Source organism: Eretmochelys imbricata, chromosome 2 (assembly GCF_965152235.1).
Source record: "Eretmochelys imbricata isolate rEreImb1 chromosome 2, rEreImb1.hap1, whole genome shotgun sequence".
In the NCBI taxonomy this organism is placed as follows: domain Eukaryota; kingdom Metazoa; phylum Chordata; order Testudines; family Cheloniidae; genus Eretmochelys; species Eretmochelys imbricata.
In genome coordinates this window covers 264131850-264152034 of record NC_135573.1, presented here as the reverse complement: position 1 = coordinate 264152034, position 20185 = coordinate 264131850, and the positions used below count along the sequence as shown (strand labels likewise).

Below are 20185 nucleotides of genomic sequence, written 5' to 3'. Positions count from 1 at the left end.
CTCACCACTACTCCTAGAATGAGGCTTTGTCAATGCGCAGGCCTCCTTCCAGCCGTGCCAGGGAAACAACAGCCCATTGGACAGGCTCACGAGCTGCCCCGCCAACGCACAGTGACCTGACAGAAGGGGACAAGGCAGCGATGGCCTCCGACAACTCAGACTGTTTTCCCCGAGGGAGTCGTGCAGCTTCCAAGATGCTGCCTTTTGCCTACAGAAAGGTTTCCGTGTCTCCCCCATTTCCCTCCCGTCCTATGAGCCCAGCTTTACGTTGTTTTCAGTCCTCTCTCTGCTCCAGAAGGCTCGTCCCAGCACTGCCAGGGTCAACGCCGCCCTCCTCCAGCTCTCCTGGCTTCCCAAATCACTCCTCCAGCCCACAGCAGCACCTTGTCCATTGCCCCTGCCGCAATAACAAGTCAAAGCAGGCACCCAATAAAGAGACACCCAGCAGGGAGAGGTAGATGTGGGGCTCCAGAGACTCTGCTTTTCATCTGCCTGATCTGCGTTTGGGTGCGTTTTGGAGGTGCGTCAGCCCGGAACGTTTCCCTCAGAGTCACCTTAGAGCTTATTAATGGGAAGCCCTAAGAGAAGAGGCTGGGGACAGGCCTTGCATGAATTTTTATACCTCCCTGTTTGCCCCCGTGCGCTTAATTCTTGCCTGAGCAACTCTGCTCGAGCCCAGCTCCAGACCTCACCGTGCTGTGCCAGGGCACCTCAACCCCAGCCCACAGCCACCCTTGAGCCTTGCTCAGCACGGGCAGTGCCCCTCAGTCCTAACCTGAAATGCTCTCTGCTCTACCTGCCTTTGCAAGCCTTGGCCAGTGCACCCACAAACAGCCTTCCCTGAACCCTTCAGCAGAGCCGCTCCCCTCCCACTGGCCTGCCGCAGGTTCCCTGCTGCTTCTCAGCAGTCTCCCTCTGGCTAAGATACTCTGACCCTCTGGCTAAGAAGTAAGCAGAAATCAACCAGACCCAAACTAGCCCTTCACTTCTTGGGTGCAGAGATCCATATACAGTCCTTGCCCTTCCCAAGCCACAGATCCTTCTCTAGGCCCAGGCAACCTTCACCCCTTGGTCACATGAATTCACAACAGTCCCTTCACCCCAGGGACATCAGCTCAACGCCTCAAGGTAGCTCAGCAGAGGCACCGAGAAGCTCAGGCCCTCTCTCTACCACAAGCTCTAGTCCTGAACCCCTAAACAGTGAAGTAGCCACCTCCTCCAGCCTCACGTATTCCACTTAATATTTCCTGCTCTCCTTGGGCTGCTTCCTTCCATGGCTGCCCTGCCTTTCAGCCCTCCTTCCCCAGCCCTTCCTGGTTCTTTGTCCCTAGAAGCCCCCTTCCCATCAGATGCTATCCAGAGCCCCTCCATCCCCAGCACCTACTCTCCCCAAACCTGCCTCTGCAGTGAGAAAAGCAGCTTCCTTTTATATCCCTCCCTCTCCCAGCAGGCATTGCTCTCTGGCCTACAACACTGGACTACAAGTCCCAGAATTCCCTTGATCGGGGAAAAGGGAATGAGGTGCAGCTAGGATTTGAACTGCCTCTGAAAGGGCCAGCTCACCCTGTGGCGAATGCACAATGCATCTCTCCTTCCCGTCCCGGGCTCTGCCGACGGACGTCAGCGCTGCCCTGCCACTCGCCCTTCTCCTCCGCCGCCGGGGCTCCCGGTAGCAAGGCACCTCCGTCCAGGCGAGCCGCATACTGCTCCAATCCCAATCCCTCCAAATCAACCCTGACCGCTGGGTACGAGGAAGGCCGGCACAGCACTCGCCTGCCCTCTGCCTGGCTCTATCAGTCTCAATAAACAATGCGTTCCCACAGAGTCCGCTGTCCATTAGCGGTGCTCTTTTGCCTCTGAATTAGCCACAGCACTTTCCTTCAATACTATCTCTGAGTCTGCGGCCATAAAAGGGTGCTTGATTCCACCTGGCAGCCAAAGGCTGGGAAAAAACTTGCTACTCCTTTACCGGACAAAGGCCCGTCCTGGCCAAACTCACAGCATTCAGCTGAGCAGAGGACTGCTGCCTTCTCTGCCCCTCGAGTCCCACGCTTGTCACGTCTGCCTCGTAACATCGCATTGCTCTGTCCTGGGCGGGGGGAAGTGACATCGTGACGACGCGACGTCATCATGCCCTGAAGTGTGGATGTGGTGCTACGAAGACGCAAATGGGGCCTCCTCGGAGTCTAACGCACTCGTCATGCTTGATTGGCACCACGAGACCCTGAGATTTTATTTGTGCCAGACAGGAACTAGCTGGTGGGAGACTGCGTGGTTCTGGGAATCGGGCAGGGGCTACAGAGCCTTTTACCAATTTTTGGGTGGTTCCCATCCTGCCCAAGTCAGTTGTTGCCCATATTGGTTACCATCCGCCTGTTTGGTGGCAATGAATTTGGTAGCTCTGAGAGACCAGCATACAGCATCTTGAACTTGCCACAAACCTCAGGAGAGAAAGGCAGAGAGCCTAAGGACAGAAAGGCAGAGGCCAGGAATTTTAATTTGGATGCTGAGAGTCAGGCACCCAAGAAGTGGTGTGATTTGCTGACCTGGATCTGAGCATCCCTCAGCTAAGGTCAATAGGAATTCTAGGTGCTCACCACTTCCGTAAACAAGGTCAGTTATTGAGGTCTCCTTCCAGGCACGTATGTCTGAAGATTTTTGAATTCCCCTTTCACCTGGCCCTCTAGCTCAGAGTCTTGGTAGATGGGGTGCAGTGGTGACACACAAGAGGTTCAGCTGTCCTAGGCCAGCGCCCTTAGACCACACCACACTCTCACCAGAGAGCACAGCCAATACTAAATACACACACGCACAATTTTGAAAAGAGAAGGCGCTCGGAGATTTGTAAATTCACAACCTAACTGCGAGAGGTTAGCAGGCCCTGACTAAATCATGCTGCATGAACAGTTGCGAGGCAGTGGAGGTGGTAACAAAGCAGAAGTCAGGACCCGCAGGTTCTATTCGAGCCTCTGCTATGTGACCTTGGTCAAGTCACTTCACCCTACTCACCCTTTGTCTGTTTTGGCTACTTAGACTGTTGGCTCTTTGGGGCAGGGCCTGTCTCTTACTATTTGTATGTATAGCACCTAGCACAATGGGGCCTCTAAGGATGACACTGGAATTGTGATTTATTACAACAATCTGTAACCACTGACTCCTCTTTTTGCACTATGACTGCAGAGGTGTTAATAGGCCATTCTACCTTGAATGGTCCCTTAAAAAATGGACTAACTACTTATTTTCAACAATAGGGTTGTCAACTTTCTAAATGCTGGTATCCAGACCCACCTCCCCCCCCCCCGAACCCCCCCCCATGCTCCACTTCTTCCCCCCAAGGTCCCGCCCCGTTTCGCCTCTTCCCTTGAGGCCCCACCCCTTCTCTTCTTTTCCCCCCAGGCTCCGCCCCCTTCTCTGCCTCTTCCCCCAAGGCCCTGCCCCTGCTCCATCTCTTCCCTCAAGGCCCCGCCCCATCTCTCTCTCCTCTCCTCTCCTCTTCTCTACCCCCCTGTTGGTCACTGGATCGTCTCCATCTCCCTCCCCACCCCCAGCTGGGCTCCCTCTGTGCCAGGGCTGGGACGGGACCTGCTGCCGCCTGACAAGGAGCTGGCCAGCAGGTAGGAGGCAGCTCCGGCAGAGCAGGGGCTGGCAAGGGTTAATGACCTGGTGCCTCTCTCTGTCCTGCGGTGACCTGGCTTTTGCATTTTGCTGTGATGCCCCGAGTACCTCTCCCAGCCCTGAAGAAGAGCTCTGTGTAGCTTGGAAGCTTGTCTCTCTCACCAACAGAAGGTGGTCCACTGTGGGACAGGGAGGCACCGCTGAAACCAGAACAGCCAGGGAGGAAGGGGGTCTTTGTGGAGAAGCCCTCAGGAAGCTGACCGCAGAGAGACAATTGCACACTGAAGCCTTCACGTTTCCGCTGCTCATCCCATATCATAAGGGGGCATCCACGGAGGAATGTGCTCACTTGCCTTCTAGATTTCCTACCCCACCCCCCTCCGTTCTTTGTGCAAGCATTGCATACATGTGGAGAACACATTAAAACCATCTGCGCGGCCGCTTGGCAGTGGGAAATATGCAAACAAGGGCTCGAGGTGTTTATCTGGGGTATGGAATATAAATCAGCCCGAGTTATTCTGGCACCGTGCTAGGCACCAGGGAGACCGCATCTGGAATACGGTGTCCAATTGTGGTCACTCTATTACGGGAAGGACATTCAGCGGATTGGAAACAGGCAGGGAGGAGCAACCCAAAAAAATGACCCAGGCCTTAGGGAGGGGGTCCGGGTGGGCTGTGCGTCTGTACGGGGGTGTTTGTCTGGGCCTGCAGCTGCATTGCCAGCTGTGTGTGTCTGGGAATAGGTGTCTGTTTGAAGGGGGGGATGAGTGTACTTGGGCACATGTCTGGGCTGGCTCTGTGTTTGCACTGAGTGCTAAGGGAGAGGGCGGTCTGCTTTGGTGAGCGTGTGTGACGGTATATCCGGGCGAGCGTACGTGTGAGCACGCTCACACCTGTGTCTCTGGACATGTGCCAGTCTTTGCCTGTATCGGCGTCTTTCTGCGCGCTGCACGCTGGGGAAAAAGCCTCACCCGTGTGGTTCAGTCTGGCAACTTTATGCTTTCTAGTGAATCACGTACATCACAGGGGAGCGCAGATCACATAAAACCTCCTAAACACGATGTCCCTTCCCGGCTCACCCTTCTCTTGGGAGCTCATCCGTGCTCAGGCAGGCAGGCTGGGTCCTCCCCCCATTGCCTACCTGCCCCTCCAGCAGCGTCCCTCATCTTAATCTGGTGCAAGATGGCTCATTTTTCCCAGTTCCCCATGGGAGTCCTTTTATAGACTCCTGCTGGGGTCATCTGCTTCCTTTGTTCTCCGCCTGGTAACCTTCCATTACTTCCAAGCCCTGCTCCCTTCGGACAAAAGGAGGAAGTGTCTTCTTTCAACTAGGGCAAATCCATTGTCCCAAGGTGTCTTACATTGAATAGGCGATCGCTGAATGCTGATCACCCACCCTTGCCACTGGGCTGGCAGACACCCGACATATCCCTCAGGGTGGAGCCACATACATGTCGGCTTCCCATGATACAGTGATTTCATGAAACCATTTCATAAAATCATCCCCAGTTCGGAAGTGGGTCAGACAGAACCCCCAACTCGTCACAGCGCATCCCTCCATTGAGCTGTAATGGCGTTTGTGTCTCTCGGTCCATGCCGGTGTGCGGGAATACACGTCTGTGTCAGCGGGTATATCTGTGAGCACAGCTGTATGTGTGCCAGGGTGCCAGCGTGGGCCTGTGCCCACGTTTCCTGGGGCGTAACAGCGTGTGCGTTGCCATCTGGGGCTCTCCGTCAGCCTGGCGCGAGCATGTCGGCCTTTGCATGCACGTGTCCTGGCTGGTTGCCTCCACGGCTGGAGTACAAAGTGCCAGGCAGTGGGTGAATTGTGCTCAACGGGCCACGTGTCTCTGCCCAAAAGGACCTGCAGGTCGTGGGCGAAAGTGAGCACAGCCTAACACAGAAGGCTGTGAAGAGAGCAGGTGACCACATGGTGCAAATCAGTTTGAGAGAGAACAGGAGGGTCAGTGGATTATGGGACTAAAAGTAGGATTATGGGCTCTGAGACCTGGCGAAGGGGGTGGGTCTCAGAGCCCGTGAGCAGGAGCATCCATGCTTGCTATTTTAGCCCTGAAGCGCAAGCCCCGCGAGCCCAAGCCTGCAGACCCAGGCTCTGATACTTGCTGCTGTGGGTTATTATTATTTTTTGGAATGCAGACACACCCTTAATGCCCCAGTTCATGCCGCCCCAGTCCTCTACACCTGGAATCCTGTTCATGCTCTCCCATGACTCTAGCCTCTCCTCCTTCCAGTGTCTCTTTAAAACAAAGTTCACCCAGGAGGCATAAACCTTGGAGAGCTGCTAGCCGATCAGCAAAACGATTGTTGTTAATAATCACAGCACGGCCTATGGTTAAACATCAGGGCTCACCCACGAGCTTTCACTGCGCCCCACCTCTCGTCTATCTGGTGCCCATTTAGGGCTACTCTGGCGGCTAAGCATTTGCAGAATTGGGCTTCTAAGCCCTGATCCTGCAGCTTGTGGTGGGTGGGCAGACCCCGCCCCCGCCCATTACAGCCTGCATCATCGGGGCCTCAGGCGGTAAATGCTTTTGAGAGGGGACCTTGCGGTCACATTTTCATTATGCCGCCATGCACAGGGATGCCACTGTGCCGTGAATAAATAATAGTGTAATGTATTGGTGAACATCACTGCTCATTCATCTGGCCCCAGCACCTCACACCCTTTAGTGCATTCATTCTCACAACATCCCTGTGAGGCAGGGCTGTGCTATGATCCCCATTTTAGAAGAGGGAAACTGAGGCACAGAGCGAGCAAGGGAGTCTGGGTAGGGAACTGACTCCACCGCGTATAAATCTCAGGTTAAAAACCTTACCACCAGGCTATCCTTCCAGCTGCTCTCAACTCCTATCTATGGACCCCTGGTGTGTTCTGCTACTGGCCATTCCTTTTTCTTATGGCTTATTTTCACCTGAGTTTAATTTCTTTATTATTACTACAGTAGCACGTAGGGCGAGTCCTGGATCAGGACCCTCTGGTGCTACGCACTGTACAAACACAGAACAAAGAGATGGCCCCGGCCACAAAGAGTTTGTGATCTGCGTGAATGCAACACCGGGTGAATGCAACAAATGGATCCTTAACTAAGCTGCCCCTACCTTGAATAACGTGGGTATGTCAATGTCCCTTTGTTGTTCTGCTGTGGGGGTTCTGTTGTGACGCTTCCCTTATTACTTATGAATGTCTTGATACAAAGGAGGGTCTTTGCATTGACTTCTAGAGGTCTTTGGATCAAGGCCCTCCCATGCTAAGATCATGGAGGACGCAAAGGCTGGCTGGGATAAACACAACCGAGAAGAGGGATAAATAAAAGCTGGCAGGACTTTTAAATTTGTGATTCTGAGGCCTGATAGTGAGCAGTGCTGGGAGCCTACATCTCCCATTGACTTCAAGGGGAGTTGAGGGCTCTCAGCATCTCCTAGGAGATGCCCTGCACCCGGCAGGATGGAGCATGCTTGATAGGAAAGCCACAGCTCTGTGTTGTTTCAATACTAAGAAAGTGTGGGCATGGGGAGGGGGCCCCTAGGGACAATGGAGCCGTAATTCAGGCAGCCAACACACATACCTTGGATAAACAGTCATGGTTTCTTGACTAAAAATAACCTCATCTCCCTAGCAAATAAGAGGCTTATTTATTAAAAAAACAAGCCATTGCAAGGCAAACTGCAACACCTAGCACTCCGGGATCACCAGTGGCCTCGGCTAATTACAGGCTTGTGTAAAAATCTCTCTCCCTCTGCAAAATGTCCCTTCTGGTTTTCCAACGCAGGGCAAGACAGGCTTTTAATTCATGGGGGGGAAAAATGTTTGATGACTCGTAGCTGGGGATTTCGCTTCATCCTCTTCCAGATTTGCCTTTGGGGTGGCATCGGCTTAGCCACCGTTGCAGAAATATAATATTTATGTATATATAAAAGAAATTTTAAGGGTTTCCTGTTCCGACTGAATGGCTTTCATCTGGAGGCTAAATTAAAAAAATAAATAAATAAAATTGAAACTGAAAAAGAAAGCAAGCTGCATACTTGTGGGTATGGTTGTACGGGTTTTTTTTCTTTCTGTTTGTTTGTTGGGTCTTCCTCCCGTGATGCCCAAGCCAAGAACTGCGCATAAGAAACCTACACGCAGAGAAGAGCCGCATGGAAACACAGTGGGAATAATCCCACACCTCTGCTTAGACCCTGTCCATATTCAGCGTCATCCCAATTCAACGTGAAACTGGTTTATAAACCGATGCACCCATGAGCGGCAGGTGAACCCCACTTCAGGGAGGCTAGCCTGCTGGCCTCACCTCTTCTGCCTGAGGCCCTGTCCACTGCAGCCCTCCTCCCAGCCGCGGCCGGAGCCATCACAGCTGTGCTAGCCTGAGCCACCCCGGCAGGCCCGACCCCTGCTGGCTGACCCGTGCTGTCATGGCGGGCCGGATTCCTGGGCCAACTTGAGCCACCCCAGCTGGCCCAATCCCCGCTGGCCAGCCCGAGCCACCCCTGGCTGCCTCAGCCCCTGGCCACTGGCCGAGCCCTGAGCTCCAGGCCGCAGCTGGAACTGAGCCCCCACCGGCTTCAGGGTTGCGGGGCAGAGTGTGGATGTGGCCACAGCTTGGGGGAGGGAAGTCTTAGCCTTCCCTGGCCTATGATACCCACTGCCCCTGGATGCAACCCCCTACCCCCAGTGGGGACACTCTGACTTTGATTTAAACCTGGTTTATATCAGTTTAGTTTATGTCACTTTCTTAGACTTGGGTAGAATTTTCAAAAGGTTGCGTCTCCACTCGAGAAAAGGTTTGTTCTTAACTCAAGCTAGCTGACACTGGTAATGAACACAAGGTAAAATCCTAGCGGAGGCAAGGCAGTCTGTAGGTTTCACACGAGTGAGCAGGTCAAGTCGAAGCGGGAGGCTAGGGATTACCGTGATCTGCTGACTTGTGTGAAAACGACAAACCGGCTTGTCTTCACTAGGATTCTGCTTTGCGTCAGTCACCAGGTGTTAACTAACTCGAGTTGAGACCACACTTTTTTTTTCCTAGCAAAGACAAGGACGTAGCAATTTAGGAGCCTAAGGGTATGTGTATGCTGTGATGGCATGTGTGACTGCGGCATAGGCTTGCATATCTCCCTGCGCTGCAGCATCTTCACTGTTATATTAGCTAAATTAAAGCTAGTCCGTACGTAAGCTGCAATCACATCTCCAACTGCAGGGTGGACCTACCCTATGTCTCAAAAGTCATTTAGGCCCAGTCTACACCTAAAACTTCGATCAACCTACTTACATTGCTTGGGGTGTGAAAAATTTACGTCCCCAAGAGACATAGTAAAGTAGACCTAAGCCCTGGTTTACACACTGCTAGGTGGATGGAGAGGTTCTCCTGTCAGCGTAAGTACTCCACCTTCTCGGGAGGGGATAGCTAGGTCAGCAGCAGAATTCTTCCATCAACCTCCTGCTGTCTACACTAGGGGTTAAGTCGGCATAGCTCTGTCTCTCAGGGGTGTGGATTACCGCTGAGAGACGTCGCTATGCCAATGTAAATTCCCAGTGTGCACCAGCCCTTAGGCACTTATGCGAGTAAGGCCTGGTTTACCCTTGAAAATGAGATTGACCTAGCGATGTCACTCAGGGCTGTGAAAAATTTTGCCCGCTGTGACATATATAGGTCAACCTAACCTCCAGTGTAGACATGGCTAGGTCGATGGAAGAGTGGGGCCAGATCTACACTAGGAACTTACATTGTAATACCTACGTTGCTCAAGGGTGTGAAAAGTGGACCCCCTGAGCACTGCAGTTATACTGACCTAGCCCCTGATGTAGACAGCACTATGGTGATAGAAGAGTATTTTAAGGCCCGCCTTGACAAAGCCCTGGGTGGGATGATTTAGTTGGGGATTGGTCCTGCTTTGAGCGGGGAGTTGGACTAGATGACCTCCTGAGGTTTCTTCCAACCCTAATCTTCTATGATTCCGTGATTCTAAGAGCTTCTCCTGTCGACATAGCTACTGCCTCTCTTTGAGACGGATTAACTACCGTCGGCATAGTAACATCTTCACTAAGGAGCCACTGCAGCGCTGTGCATGTAGACAAGCCCCTAGCTACTGCCTCTCGGGGAGATGAATTAACTACATGAATGGAAAAACCGTTTCTGTCGATGTAGGCCGCGTCTACACTAGGTCGTTACACCAGCACAGTGCGGATGTAGCCACTAGAGTGTAGACACGGCCACAGTCTCATTGAAAGCCAATGGGACTTAGGCTCCCAAGTCATGTAGGTGTCTGAAAATGTTTCCCCGATCTTCACAGAAAGGTGCACCAGTTTAATTGAGGCCTTGTCTACATAGGAAAGTTGCATCACTTTAAATTAAACTGAATTAAATAGATTTTGAACTGAATTAAGCTTGCCCAAAAGGCTGTGCAGATGCTTCTATACCAGTTCAAGACTGATTGATCTTAAACCTGTTCCCAGTTGACATGTGCTAACCTGAAATAAGCCACTTTAAAGCATCTCCACTGAGGCTGGCACTGGTTTCACTACATCGGTTTAAAACTCCACCTTCAGTTAAATGGGTGCAACTTTTCGGTGTAGACGAGGCCCAAAGATGTCATGTTAAACCAGTTTAGCTAAGACAATGCCACTTTAGGCTTGGCTACACTTGAAGTATAGATACTACAGTATAGATTCCAGTATAGATACTACATACAGCTATGGGGGAGGGGTTCTCCTACTGGCATCGGTAATCCAGCTCTCCGTGAGGCGGTAGCTAGGTCGATGGGGAATTAAGTCAGTTTAACTACATTGCTCAGGGGTGTGGATTTTTCACACCCCTGAGTGACATCGCTGGGTCGACCTAATGTTTTAGGGTAGACCAGACCTTTGTATGTAGACACTCTTAGGCCTGGTCTACACTGAAAAGTTACATCAGCATAGCTATGGTGGGAAAAAACCACACCCCTGACACAGTGAGATGGGGTGTTCACCCCACACTTGCCCTGAAGAGATTAATATAGGCTAAGTAGGGGGCCAATTAACCAGACAGGCCCCATCTGAGGGGAATAAAGTGGCTAGGTAATCTCCTGACTGAATGAGGGAGCCCCGCTGAGGAGGAATTGGGTTTATAAAGGCAGGAAGCTGAAGCAGAGAGGGCGGCAGGGCAGTAGGCTGCAGTTACTCCCCGGGAGGAGGGAGTTGTGAGGCTGACAAACCCAGAGATGCGGGGAGAGTCAGAAGGTAAGGAAAGGCTCTGGGAAAAGGCAGCCAGGCTCAGGAGGGTGCAGACCTTGGCTGCTGACTAGAGAGTCCCCGAGCTGGAACCCGGAGTAGGGGATGGACCAGGGTTCCCCTGCCAGCCACTGGGGAGGTGGCACAGGCTGGGCAGGGAATGGGAAGACTGCCTGAGCCCGTTTGTTAGAAGAGACTTTGATACCCCGGAAAGGAGAAACACACAAAGTGACCTGGCTGGAGGGCCAAGTCCTGAAGAAGGAGCAGAAGGCGGCCCCCTGACCTGGAAGGAGCTAATCCCCAGAGCAGCCTGGAGGGGCACCCCTAGCCGTGAGTGGACCCTGTGATACACAGTTACGCCAACCTAACCCCCAGTGTGGATGCAGCGATGTTGACGGAATAACGCTTTCATTGACTCTCACTAGGTTCGTGCGGGGAGGTGGTGTTCCGACACGGAGCGAGACCACCCTTCAGTTGACGCAGGCTGTGTCTACACTAGGGGGCTATGCTGTGCTGGTATAGTCTCTGTAGTGCAGACATACCCTGATACTTGTTTATACCTGGTTTACCTCTCAGCTGGGCTTCAGGTTTAAGGTTTAAACTGACTTACATCTGTCCACAAGGGCTCAACTAAATCGATTTAAACCAGCGTAAGTTTCTGGGTAGACAAGGTAGCGCCACCCCGCACGAGGAGAGTAAGTACAGCTGTCCTGCACGCTCCCTCCGGGTCCCTCCGAGGCGCTGTGCCTCAGAGACAGAATGCCTTCAGTGGCAGGCTGTCCTTTTGTACCCACCCTCCGGCTGCAGTCATGGCTCATGGAGGACACAAGGCCCTCCGGTAACAAAGCAAACATCACGGAATGTGTCTAATGCACCAAAGCAAACGGAAAGGGCCTGACTGGCTCTTCATAGCAGGGATGCTGAGATCCAGCTGGCAGCGGGTCAGAAGTGGACTCGCACCTTTCTGCCCTCTGCGCTGCTTTTTCCATGGCATTCACCAGCATCGCCTTTGAACCTCTCTTGAGCTTTCCCCTTCTAATCAGGCTGGGAACCTGCTGGCCTGAAAGTCTATGAGTCGATGTTCTTCCCTGAACCTGATTTAAGGCGATGGTGATGTGTGCCTTTCCCTAGAACACTGAATCCTAGTTTCAGGGGCACTCATCAATTTTCCAGGGCCACCGTTCAGGGCTAAGACCACACAAAGGTCCTCCCTGGCACGGAAAGGAAGCCAGTCGTGGTAAAGCATGGAAGGGGTTGAGAGAGAGATACGTAGTCACATACCCTATGTCCTTTTGCTGCCACTAACATACACACATGCTGCCCACCTGCCTTCGCCCACCACAGAGAAGGGATGAGAAACACAAAGCAAGTTCTTCAAGAGGAGCTGCCCTGGAACCTGTTGCTCTTTGGCTTCGTCCTGTGTTGCAAAGCACACTTGCATATGTGCCTAGTTACGCAGGCTGGAGAGGAGACGCTGATGTGGATTTAATGGAGACAAGTCAATAAAACCAGAAAAGGGAAGGAGAAAATGCCAAATGGAACAGACCAAAGAATGAGCAGCTCCAGCTTTTAGAGGGTCGTGCTTGCGAAGCCTAGGTCTCAATTCAAGATACTTATCTCTCCCGGGGAAGGGCTAATGAAATCCATGCATAGACAGGATCACACTTTCCAATCAGAGAGCCAGTTCTCTTCTGTGTGTCTCCATGACGTCTCTGGGACTGAGCTGTGCAAGCTAAGAAAAAACCCGTGCACAGTGTTTGCAGAAGTCCTGCACTTCAAACCTTGCTCTCAGTCATTTCTTTCAGGGCAATTTCTAAGCAGCTGTGCAGAATTCACAGCTCCCTCCAGCTTCTTTTTCCCCCTTGATGATTTCAAGTTAGTGACAAAGGGGAAAAAGCATTAATACTAGGCTACGTCTACACTACAGAGCCTATGCCGGCATAGCCCCCTAGTGTAGACACAGCATACATTGACAGTTTTCCTGCCCGCATAGGAACACCACCTCTCCAAACAAGGTCTACACTCTTCTGTTAGCATAGCTGCGTCTACACTGGGGGATTTGCTGCCATAGCTATATTGGTGACGGGGTGTGGTTTTTTCACACCCCCGACTGACATAGCTATACTGGTTTAGGTATTAAGCATAGACCGAGCCCAAGTGTCTGGAAGATAATGGGGCAGATCTCAGAGATGAGACCCAGTCAAAATCTGAGGGCCAAACGACACCCCACCATGACCAAACTACAGGGAACTTGGGCTGCAGATCAGGACTGTGACGCTTGTCTCTGCTTCGGCAATGGCCAGACCAAACCCCATTATCTCAACACCTTCAGACTTCCCAGGGGTTCGTAGCTTCCAGAAGAACTGCGTAGCTCAGATCCATCTCTCATCAATAGTCACATTTGCCTAAGTGAGCCAAGGAAGGGGCGGGGCAGTGAATTATAGAGCAAGAGCGTGGTGGTGTCCGTCGACGTGTTTCCGCCGGGGCAATAGAACTACGCTAATTTACACCAGTGGAGATCTGGCCCATAAAGTAGGCTTGATTAATAGGGGACAGGAGGAATTTTAGACATTTGCAGGACGTTATAATGCAGGGGTCTCAGATCTGTTTGACCAGCTTCAGAATCAGACTGGTTTCTTGAATCTCATGATACTGACAGCCTGAGGTTTCAGTTCACAGGGACGCGTACAAACCTTTTCCTCCACCTGGGCTTGCATCCCTGGAGGTTTACCTTGAATTCCAGGAGAACAGGAAGCATGGTTTTGTGGTTAAGGCACTGGAATGAGACTCAGGTGATGAGAATTCAGTTCTCGGCTCTGCTACCGACTCTTCTGTGTGTCCTGGGGTAGGGCACTGAATCACTCTGTGCCTCAGGTCCCCTTCTGGTAAAGGGGGAGAGCACTGGTGCCAAGACTCGTGATATTCGATGTTTTCATCCCAATGTCACAAAACCCGAAATCATTAGGGACTTTCCAAAAAATTAGGCTACTAACTACGTGGGGTGGTGTAAACTCAGAACCCAGAGGAAACAAACAGGCAGCCACATATGGCCAAAGGCAGAATGAAGGTGCCTAGGCCAGATTGTGTTTGATACTCCCTACCCTTAACTCCATCCCATTCCGAGCGATTTAACACTGAAAATCACTGTGGACAATCACTTCCTCCTGGTGCTGTCATGGGCTTCCCTTGATGACAGACAGAGCAAGGAGAGGACAGAGGGAGGCGAAAAGAAAGCAAGAGGAGGAAAGAAGAGCTGCTCAAAAAATGGGATAACATTTTCACAAAACAGCCTCCCTTCTTATTGTCATCAAAATTCAAAGTTTCAGTGAAAAATTCTGTCGATGGTTCAACACCTGCAAATATTTGACCAGCTCGAGAGGAGAGTTTAGTTATCAGCCCCTTAGGTACGATGGTAACAAACTCTATAGGAAAATCTAGGCAGAGCCAGATAGATAGATAGATAGATAGAGGATGTGTGCGGAGATAGATAGATAGATTAGATAGATAGATGGGTGTGTATGGAGATAGATAGATAGATTAGATTAGATAGAGGGGGTGTGTGGAGATAGATAGATAGATAGATAGATTAGATTAGATAGAGGGTGTGTGTGGAGATAGATAGATAGATAGATTAGATTAGATAGAGGGGGTGTGTGGAGATAGATAGATAGATAGATAGATAGATAGATAGATAGATAGAATGGGACTTAGGCCAGGTCTACACTAAAAGGCTATGTTGACCCAGCTATGTCACACCGGGGTGTGAAAAGTCCACCCCCCATTGCAACATAGTTAAGCCTATCTAACCCCCAGTGTAGAGAGCGCTAGGGCGATGGAGGAATTCTTCCGCTGACCTAGGTACTGCCTCTTGGAGAGGTGGATTAACTACAGCGAAAGGCGCAGGTAACGTCTACCCTGAAGCGCTCCAAAGGCGCAGCGGCTGCTCTGCAGCTGTGATGCTGTACTGTTTCACATGTAGACAAGCCCCTAGGCTCATTAGCCATTTAGGTGCTTTTGAGCAAACGTCCCACCGTCCCCAGGTGGAAACCCACCCCAGCGATTCCTCTCTCTCCCTCTGCCTGGGGCCCGGATCCGGCAGCCCCTCGTGAAAGTGCTTTCGCACTGACGGTGCACGGATGCTCTTTAGCTGAGCACAAGCCACAGTAAAAGCAGCAAAACGAACTTTATCACCTGCTAAAGGCAAGCAAAGTGAGTCCATTCGAGGACACATTGGAGTCAGCTGTCAGGCCAGGCTGTTGGGAGGGGCAGCTCTTCTCCTGCAGCCAGACCAGAGAGGGGAATGACTCAGTTTCTCCTTGCCTCTTAAAGGGGGACTATATATCAGCCTCTGCAAAGGAGCATTGTCCTCCCAAAGCTATTTTTTGCAAGCAAGACTCAATAGCATCCTTGTTTGCAGCCCTGCTGGGTCACCTATCCCAGAGGCTGCCGCCCACATGCCACCCTCCGACATCACAGTCATTCTGAGGGCGGCAAAGGGGGGACAAACTAGCTGATGAGGGGATGGTTAATCACAAGATCGGGGAGGCCTGGCACAAAGGGATTCGTAGAGAACAAATGGCAGTGCCCCATGTCCAGCATCTCTGTCTCAGCACGACCCCAGTGCGCACACTCTGCCCCACCAACCCCTGCGCCACCAGGCCAGCAGCAAAGCCCATGTCTCCTGTCTCCCAGTTCAGTGCTCTCTCCACTGGATCATGCTGCCTTTCAAACTTATGGGAACCTTTTGACTATCCAAAGACTGGATTATGTCCTTTCTGGATTGACCGGGGTTGTTGCCTTGCACACAAGTGTTTGCCAGAAGCTGGGAATGGGCGACAGGGGATGGATCACTTATCATACAATCATAGAATCATAGAATATCAGGGTTGGAAGGGACTTCAGGAGGTCATCTAGTCCAACCCCCTGCTCAAAGCAGGACCAATCCCCAACTAAATCATCCCAGCCAGGGCTTTGTCAAGCCGGGCCTTAAAAACTTCTAAGGAAGGAGATTCCACCACCTCCCTAGGTAACGCGTTCCAGTGCTTCCCCACCCTAAAATAGTTTTTCCTGATGATGACCTGTTCTGTTCATTCCCTCTGGGGCACCTGGCACTGGCCACTGTCAGAAGACAGAATCCCGGGCTAGATGGACCTTTGATCTGACCCAGTAGGGCCGTTCTTATGTTCTTAAGGGCCGTTGATTGAAAAGACAACAGTGCTAAGCACAAATAAGGCTGCAGGTCGGGCCCCCACCCCCAGTTAACCAACCCCTCTGCTTGGCTGCAAGTTTCAGGAGGCCTTTGACTAATTAGATTTCAGTGCATCGCTCTGACAAAGAGAACTGCGCACCGCTCATGGTTTGAGCCTCTGATGAGGTAGCAGGTCACAGACTGAGCACCTCCATCTGGCTGACAAGCACCCTCGCTGCAGGATATGTACCCTGGGCAGCGTTGCTGCAAACTGAACACAGACAACGGGAGTCCCTTACAATAAAGAAGAGAAGGAGCCGACAAACCTGCTGAATGCAAAGGCGGCTGCTTCCGCAAGCAGTGCCTTTCCCTCGGGTTAACAGACCGGAGGCTCCGGCCTTTCATTCCACACTTCCTGATAGAAAGTGCCTCAACCCATCCATCTGATCAGACCCTCCTCGAGCTTGCAAAGGGAGCTCTCGATTGTCACATCTGTTCTAGATGACTGGAGCGCTTTTCTAGACTGGCAGATGTTTCCCAGGAAAGATTTCTGTTCACTGTAAAGCCTGTCCATTGTAAACTCTTTTTCTAGACTTTGGGAGGGAGAGGCTGTCTTGTTTAGTCCCTCTTAATTGTTATGACTATTACTCATATTACCAGCGCACCAAGGAGCCCTAGTCATGAGCTAGGCACTGTACAAACACAACAAAGACAGTCCCTGCCCCGGAGAGCTGACAATCTAAGACAAGAGGCAACAGGTGGCTGCAGACAGGTGGGAGACGACAAGGGAACAGTGAGACAGGACGGGTCAGCACGGTAGGTCGTGGGCTCTGCACACAAGCAGTCTGGTGGGGGTTAGACAGCGAGTGTTGGGCAATGGGAGATCCATGCACAGGGCAGTGGTCTCATGGTAGGAGGTTAAAAGTCTGCTAACCTGACGATTACTTTAGATAAGCTATTACCAGCAGGACAGTGGGGTGGGAGGAGGTATTGTTTCATATTCTCTGTGTATATATAAAGTCTGCTGCAGTTTCCACGGTATACATCTGATGAAGTGAGCTGTAGCTCACGAAAGCTCATGCTCAAATAAATTGGTTAGTCTCTAAGGTGCCACAAGTCCTCCTTTTCTTTAATCTTAAAATAGCAATTCAATGCATTAAGATTCCACCAAATGCAATGGTCTCCTGAGCACCTGGGTAAAGCAGGTGTGCTGTTTAACGAGGTGTTAATTGGGCAGTGCTGGGGGAGGGGACACAGAACAAGGAGGTACAGAGAATGGGGGTTGGGGATTTTGCTGATGGAAAGGTGGAGGCCTGAAATAAAGAGCGAGCTGGATTTTTATGTCTCCGTGCCACGGGGGGATGCCCAGAAGGCAAGATGTCCGGATGCATCTGCTCCTGAACCACTCCTTGCTCTCAGGTGCTGAAGGCTTTTGCCAGCAAGTGATCTCGGGGCGATAGGTCTGCAGCACTGCAAGGTGTGTGTGGGGGGGGAGGGGCGTGTCTATTTGTGTGATATGGGAGGGCTAGATCCTCCGAACCCCATGTGTGGTTGGAGCGCGAAGGGGGGCCAGGCAGCTTGTGCAGCGCTAGCTGGGTGGGACGCTGCCTTAGCACACAGCCACCGCTCCAATAATTCACAGCTGTGAACTCCAGGCCGGCCATAGATGTAGTCACTCACATGAGAGTGTTTTCTCCCCGCCCCCTCCTGCCATCTGGCAGCAGTTAGCTGCCTGAAATAGAAAGCGAGTGGAAAAGAGACGCTGATCCAAGCCAGGCCCCTTCTCCGGGGACAGCACACGTGCGACTTGCCTGCGCTCAGCTCCCACGCCCAGCCGCCGCTGCGGACACTCACCGTGCACCTTGACTTTCAGGTGGCGCTCGCACTTGGACTTGGCTTTTACCAGCAGGAAGATCTGCTCCTCTTTGGTGATGACATCGTCAGCATCCACCTGCAGGGAGACAGAGGCACACGGTCCGTCAGCGGCCAGAGACGGAGCAGCGAGCTAGAATAGGCTGCCCCGGGGACTGTCGCTCTGCGCATCCCTGGTGCCCCTCACCGGAGCCTCCCAAAGGGATCTGCTCTCAGAGGCCCTGTTACACTCCCCTCACTGCTCTGATTGTGAGTCAGGCCGCTGTGGAGAGGGAAGAGGCTTTTCCCCGCTGTGAGCAAGTGTTCGGAGTCCTGCGTCCTTGCCCCCATCTTCTCCAGCTGGCTGGGCACGCAGAGGGAGCGAGCTGCTCCACCAAAAGAGGTGAAGTAATTTACTTCCTCCCCGGAGCAAGACTGCAAGGCCAGAAGGGACCATCAGGATGATGTGGCCTGGCCTCCTGCAATAACGCAGTCCACGGCATTGCACCCCTAACTGTGGTGTGAGCGACAGCGTCTCATTTAGAGAGTCAGCCAGGCCCGTCTGCAAGCCATGGCCAGTCCATCACTTCCCACCTCCCCACCCCCCGAGAGGTGAGCTGGGGAGGAGCCAAGCTGCAATCCCTGCTCTGCTCCGCTAGGCATCCGTCTTTAGTCAGAGCAGCTTGGACAGTTAGGGGGTTTTTGTCTGTGTAGACAGACCCGAGGTAGCTTTGATCTAGCTCGCTCTGGTAACAATAAAGTGGATATTCTAGTAGTGAGCAGAGATGGCCAACGCTGTTAACTAATATTGTGCTGTGCGGGTCAATATCTGTGCGAGGAGCTGAGAGGTAAAGAGCAAAGAACCCCTCTTTAGCTTCACTTACGGAGTCCACCACGGATCTGCACAGATGAAAGACATGGAATCACAGAAACGTAAAGCTGGAAGGGACTTCGAGAGGGCTTCTACTCTATCTCCCTGCACTGAGGCAGGACGAAGTAAACCTAGACCATCCCTGAGCCATCCTGTGTCCAACCTGTTCTTACAAACGTCCGGTGACAGGGATTCCACAACCTCTTAGGTGGCCCATTCCAGCACCAAGCATCTTAGCTTCCGCAGTGGGCCTCTCCTTCCACCAGCAATCTAGCACATGCCCGCCGGACCGTCCCCAGAGGTTAAGCTGACGTGGTGCGGTTCTGTCCATCTCATTTCATCTCAACCCATGTCGACAGGATCAGCTTGACAAACACTTCTCCCTCCCGGCCCATGGGCTTGTCGGCCGCAGGATTACACGTGCCGGGCTAGATTTCTTTTTCATAGGACATCAGGGTGAATTTGCCTAATTGAGCTTAAATGCTTGCCAGCCAGGGGGAATGGAGTCTTCCTAATACTGGGGCGGGGGGACAAAAGGCCCTGCCCCCTCTGTGGCCCTGCCCCTTCTCTTTCTCCAGAGCCCCCACCAAGCCAGAAGCTGAAGCCAGGCCGGGGAGCTCGGGCCCGCCACCTGCCTGGAGGGGAGGGAGGGCGAGAGCAGTCCCCAGCCCATATCCCCACCCCCCCGGGCCTCCACCTGCCCGGGGTGGGTGGCCTGGGGGTTAGGGACACGGGCTGGGGACTGCTTTTGCCCCCAGCCCCCTCAGCAGGTGGAGGGTCCGCAGCTCCCCACAGCTGCCTGGGCTCCCTGGGCCACTCATACCCAGGCCGGGCTTCAGCTTCTGGGGGCAGGGCCTTGGGGGGAAGAGGAGGGGCAGGGGGCCGGGCCCATGGCAAAAAATGAGAGAGCCTTGGCCCCCCTGTTCCGACGCCCCTGTTGCCAGTCCATTCCTTTTCCCTGAGGATCCTGACCTGCAGCAGCCGTGCAGCGTTCAGAGCTTGAGATTTCCCCAGCAGCGGAAAGGAAGAGGAGGTGGAAGTAACGCAAGTGAGCTTACGGAAGGTCTCAGCTGGTGAAGCGGGCGAGGATTCTACGGCCCGAGGATCTGCATTCACCCGCACGTGGCACAGCGTGCAAAGCGGGGAGCTGCCGTTCTATCACATACATCCTATCCAGGAATGGGGAGGGGGTAGTGGGAGGATCAGTGAATTAGAGACATGTCAGCTAAGGGGGGATTTTCTAGGAGCTGAAGGGGCATCTGTGCGTTTAATAGGCTGGTCATTGGCTTAGGACTTGAGAGGTCTGGGTTCAAGTCCCTCCCCTGCCACAGACTACCTGCGAGACCTTGGGCAAGTCCCTTAGCCTCTCTGTGCCTCTGTACAATGGGGATAATAACACAGCCCTGCCTCACATGGGAGCTGTGAGTGTAAGTAC

General features: G+C 52.6%; 1 protein-coding gene across 2 annotated transcripts in view; it reads right to left on the bottom strand.

Annotated features, from left to right (window-relative positions):
* PTH1R (parathyroid hormone 1 receptor) overlaps positions 1-20185 on the bottom strand; it is a 178191-nt gene that overhangs the window by 63157 nt on the left and 94849 nt on the right. For both annotated transcript variants that reach the window (XM_077808476.1, XM_077808477.1), the window contains exon 3: positions 17883-17979. In XM_077808476.1, coding sequence (XP_077664602.1) covers positions 17883-17979 — 97 coding nt within the window. The remainder of the gene's footprint in view (positions 1-17882; positions 17980-20185) is intronic.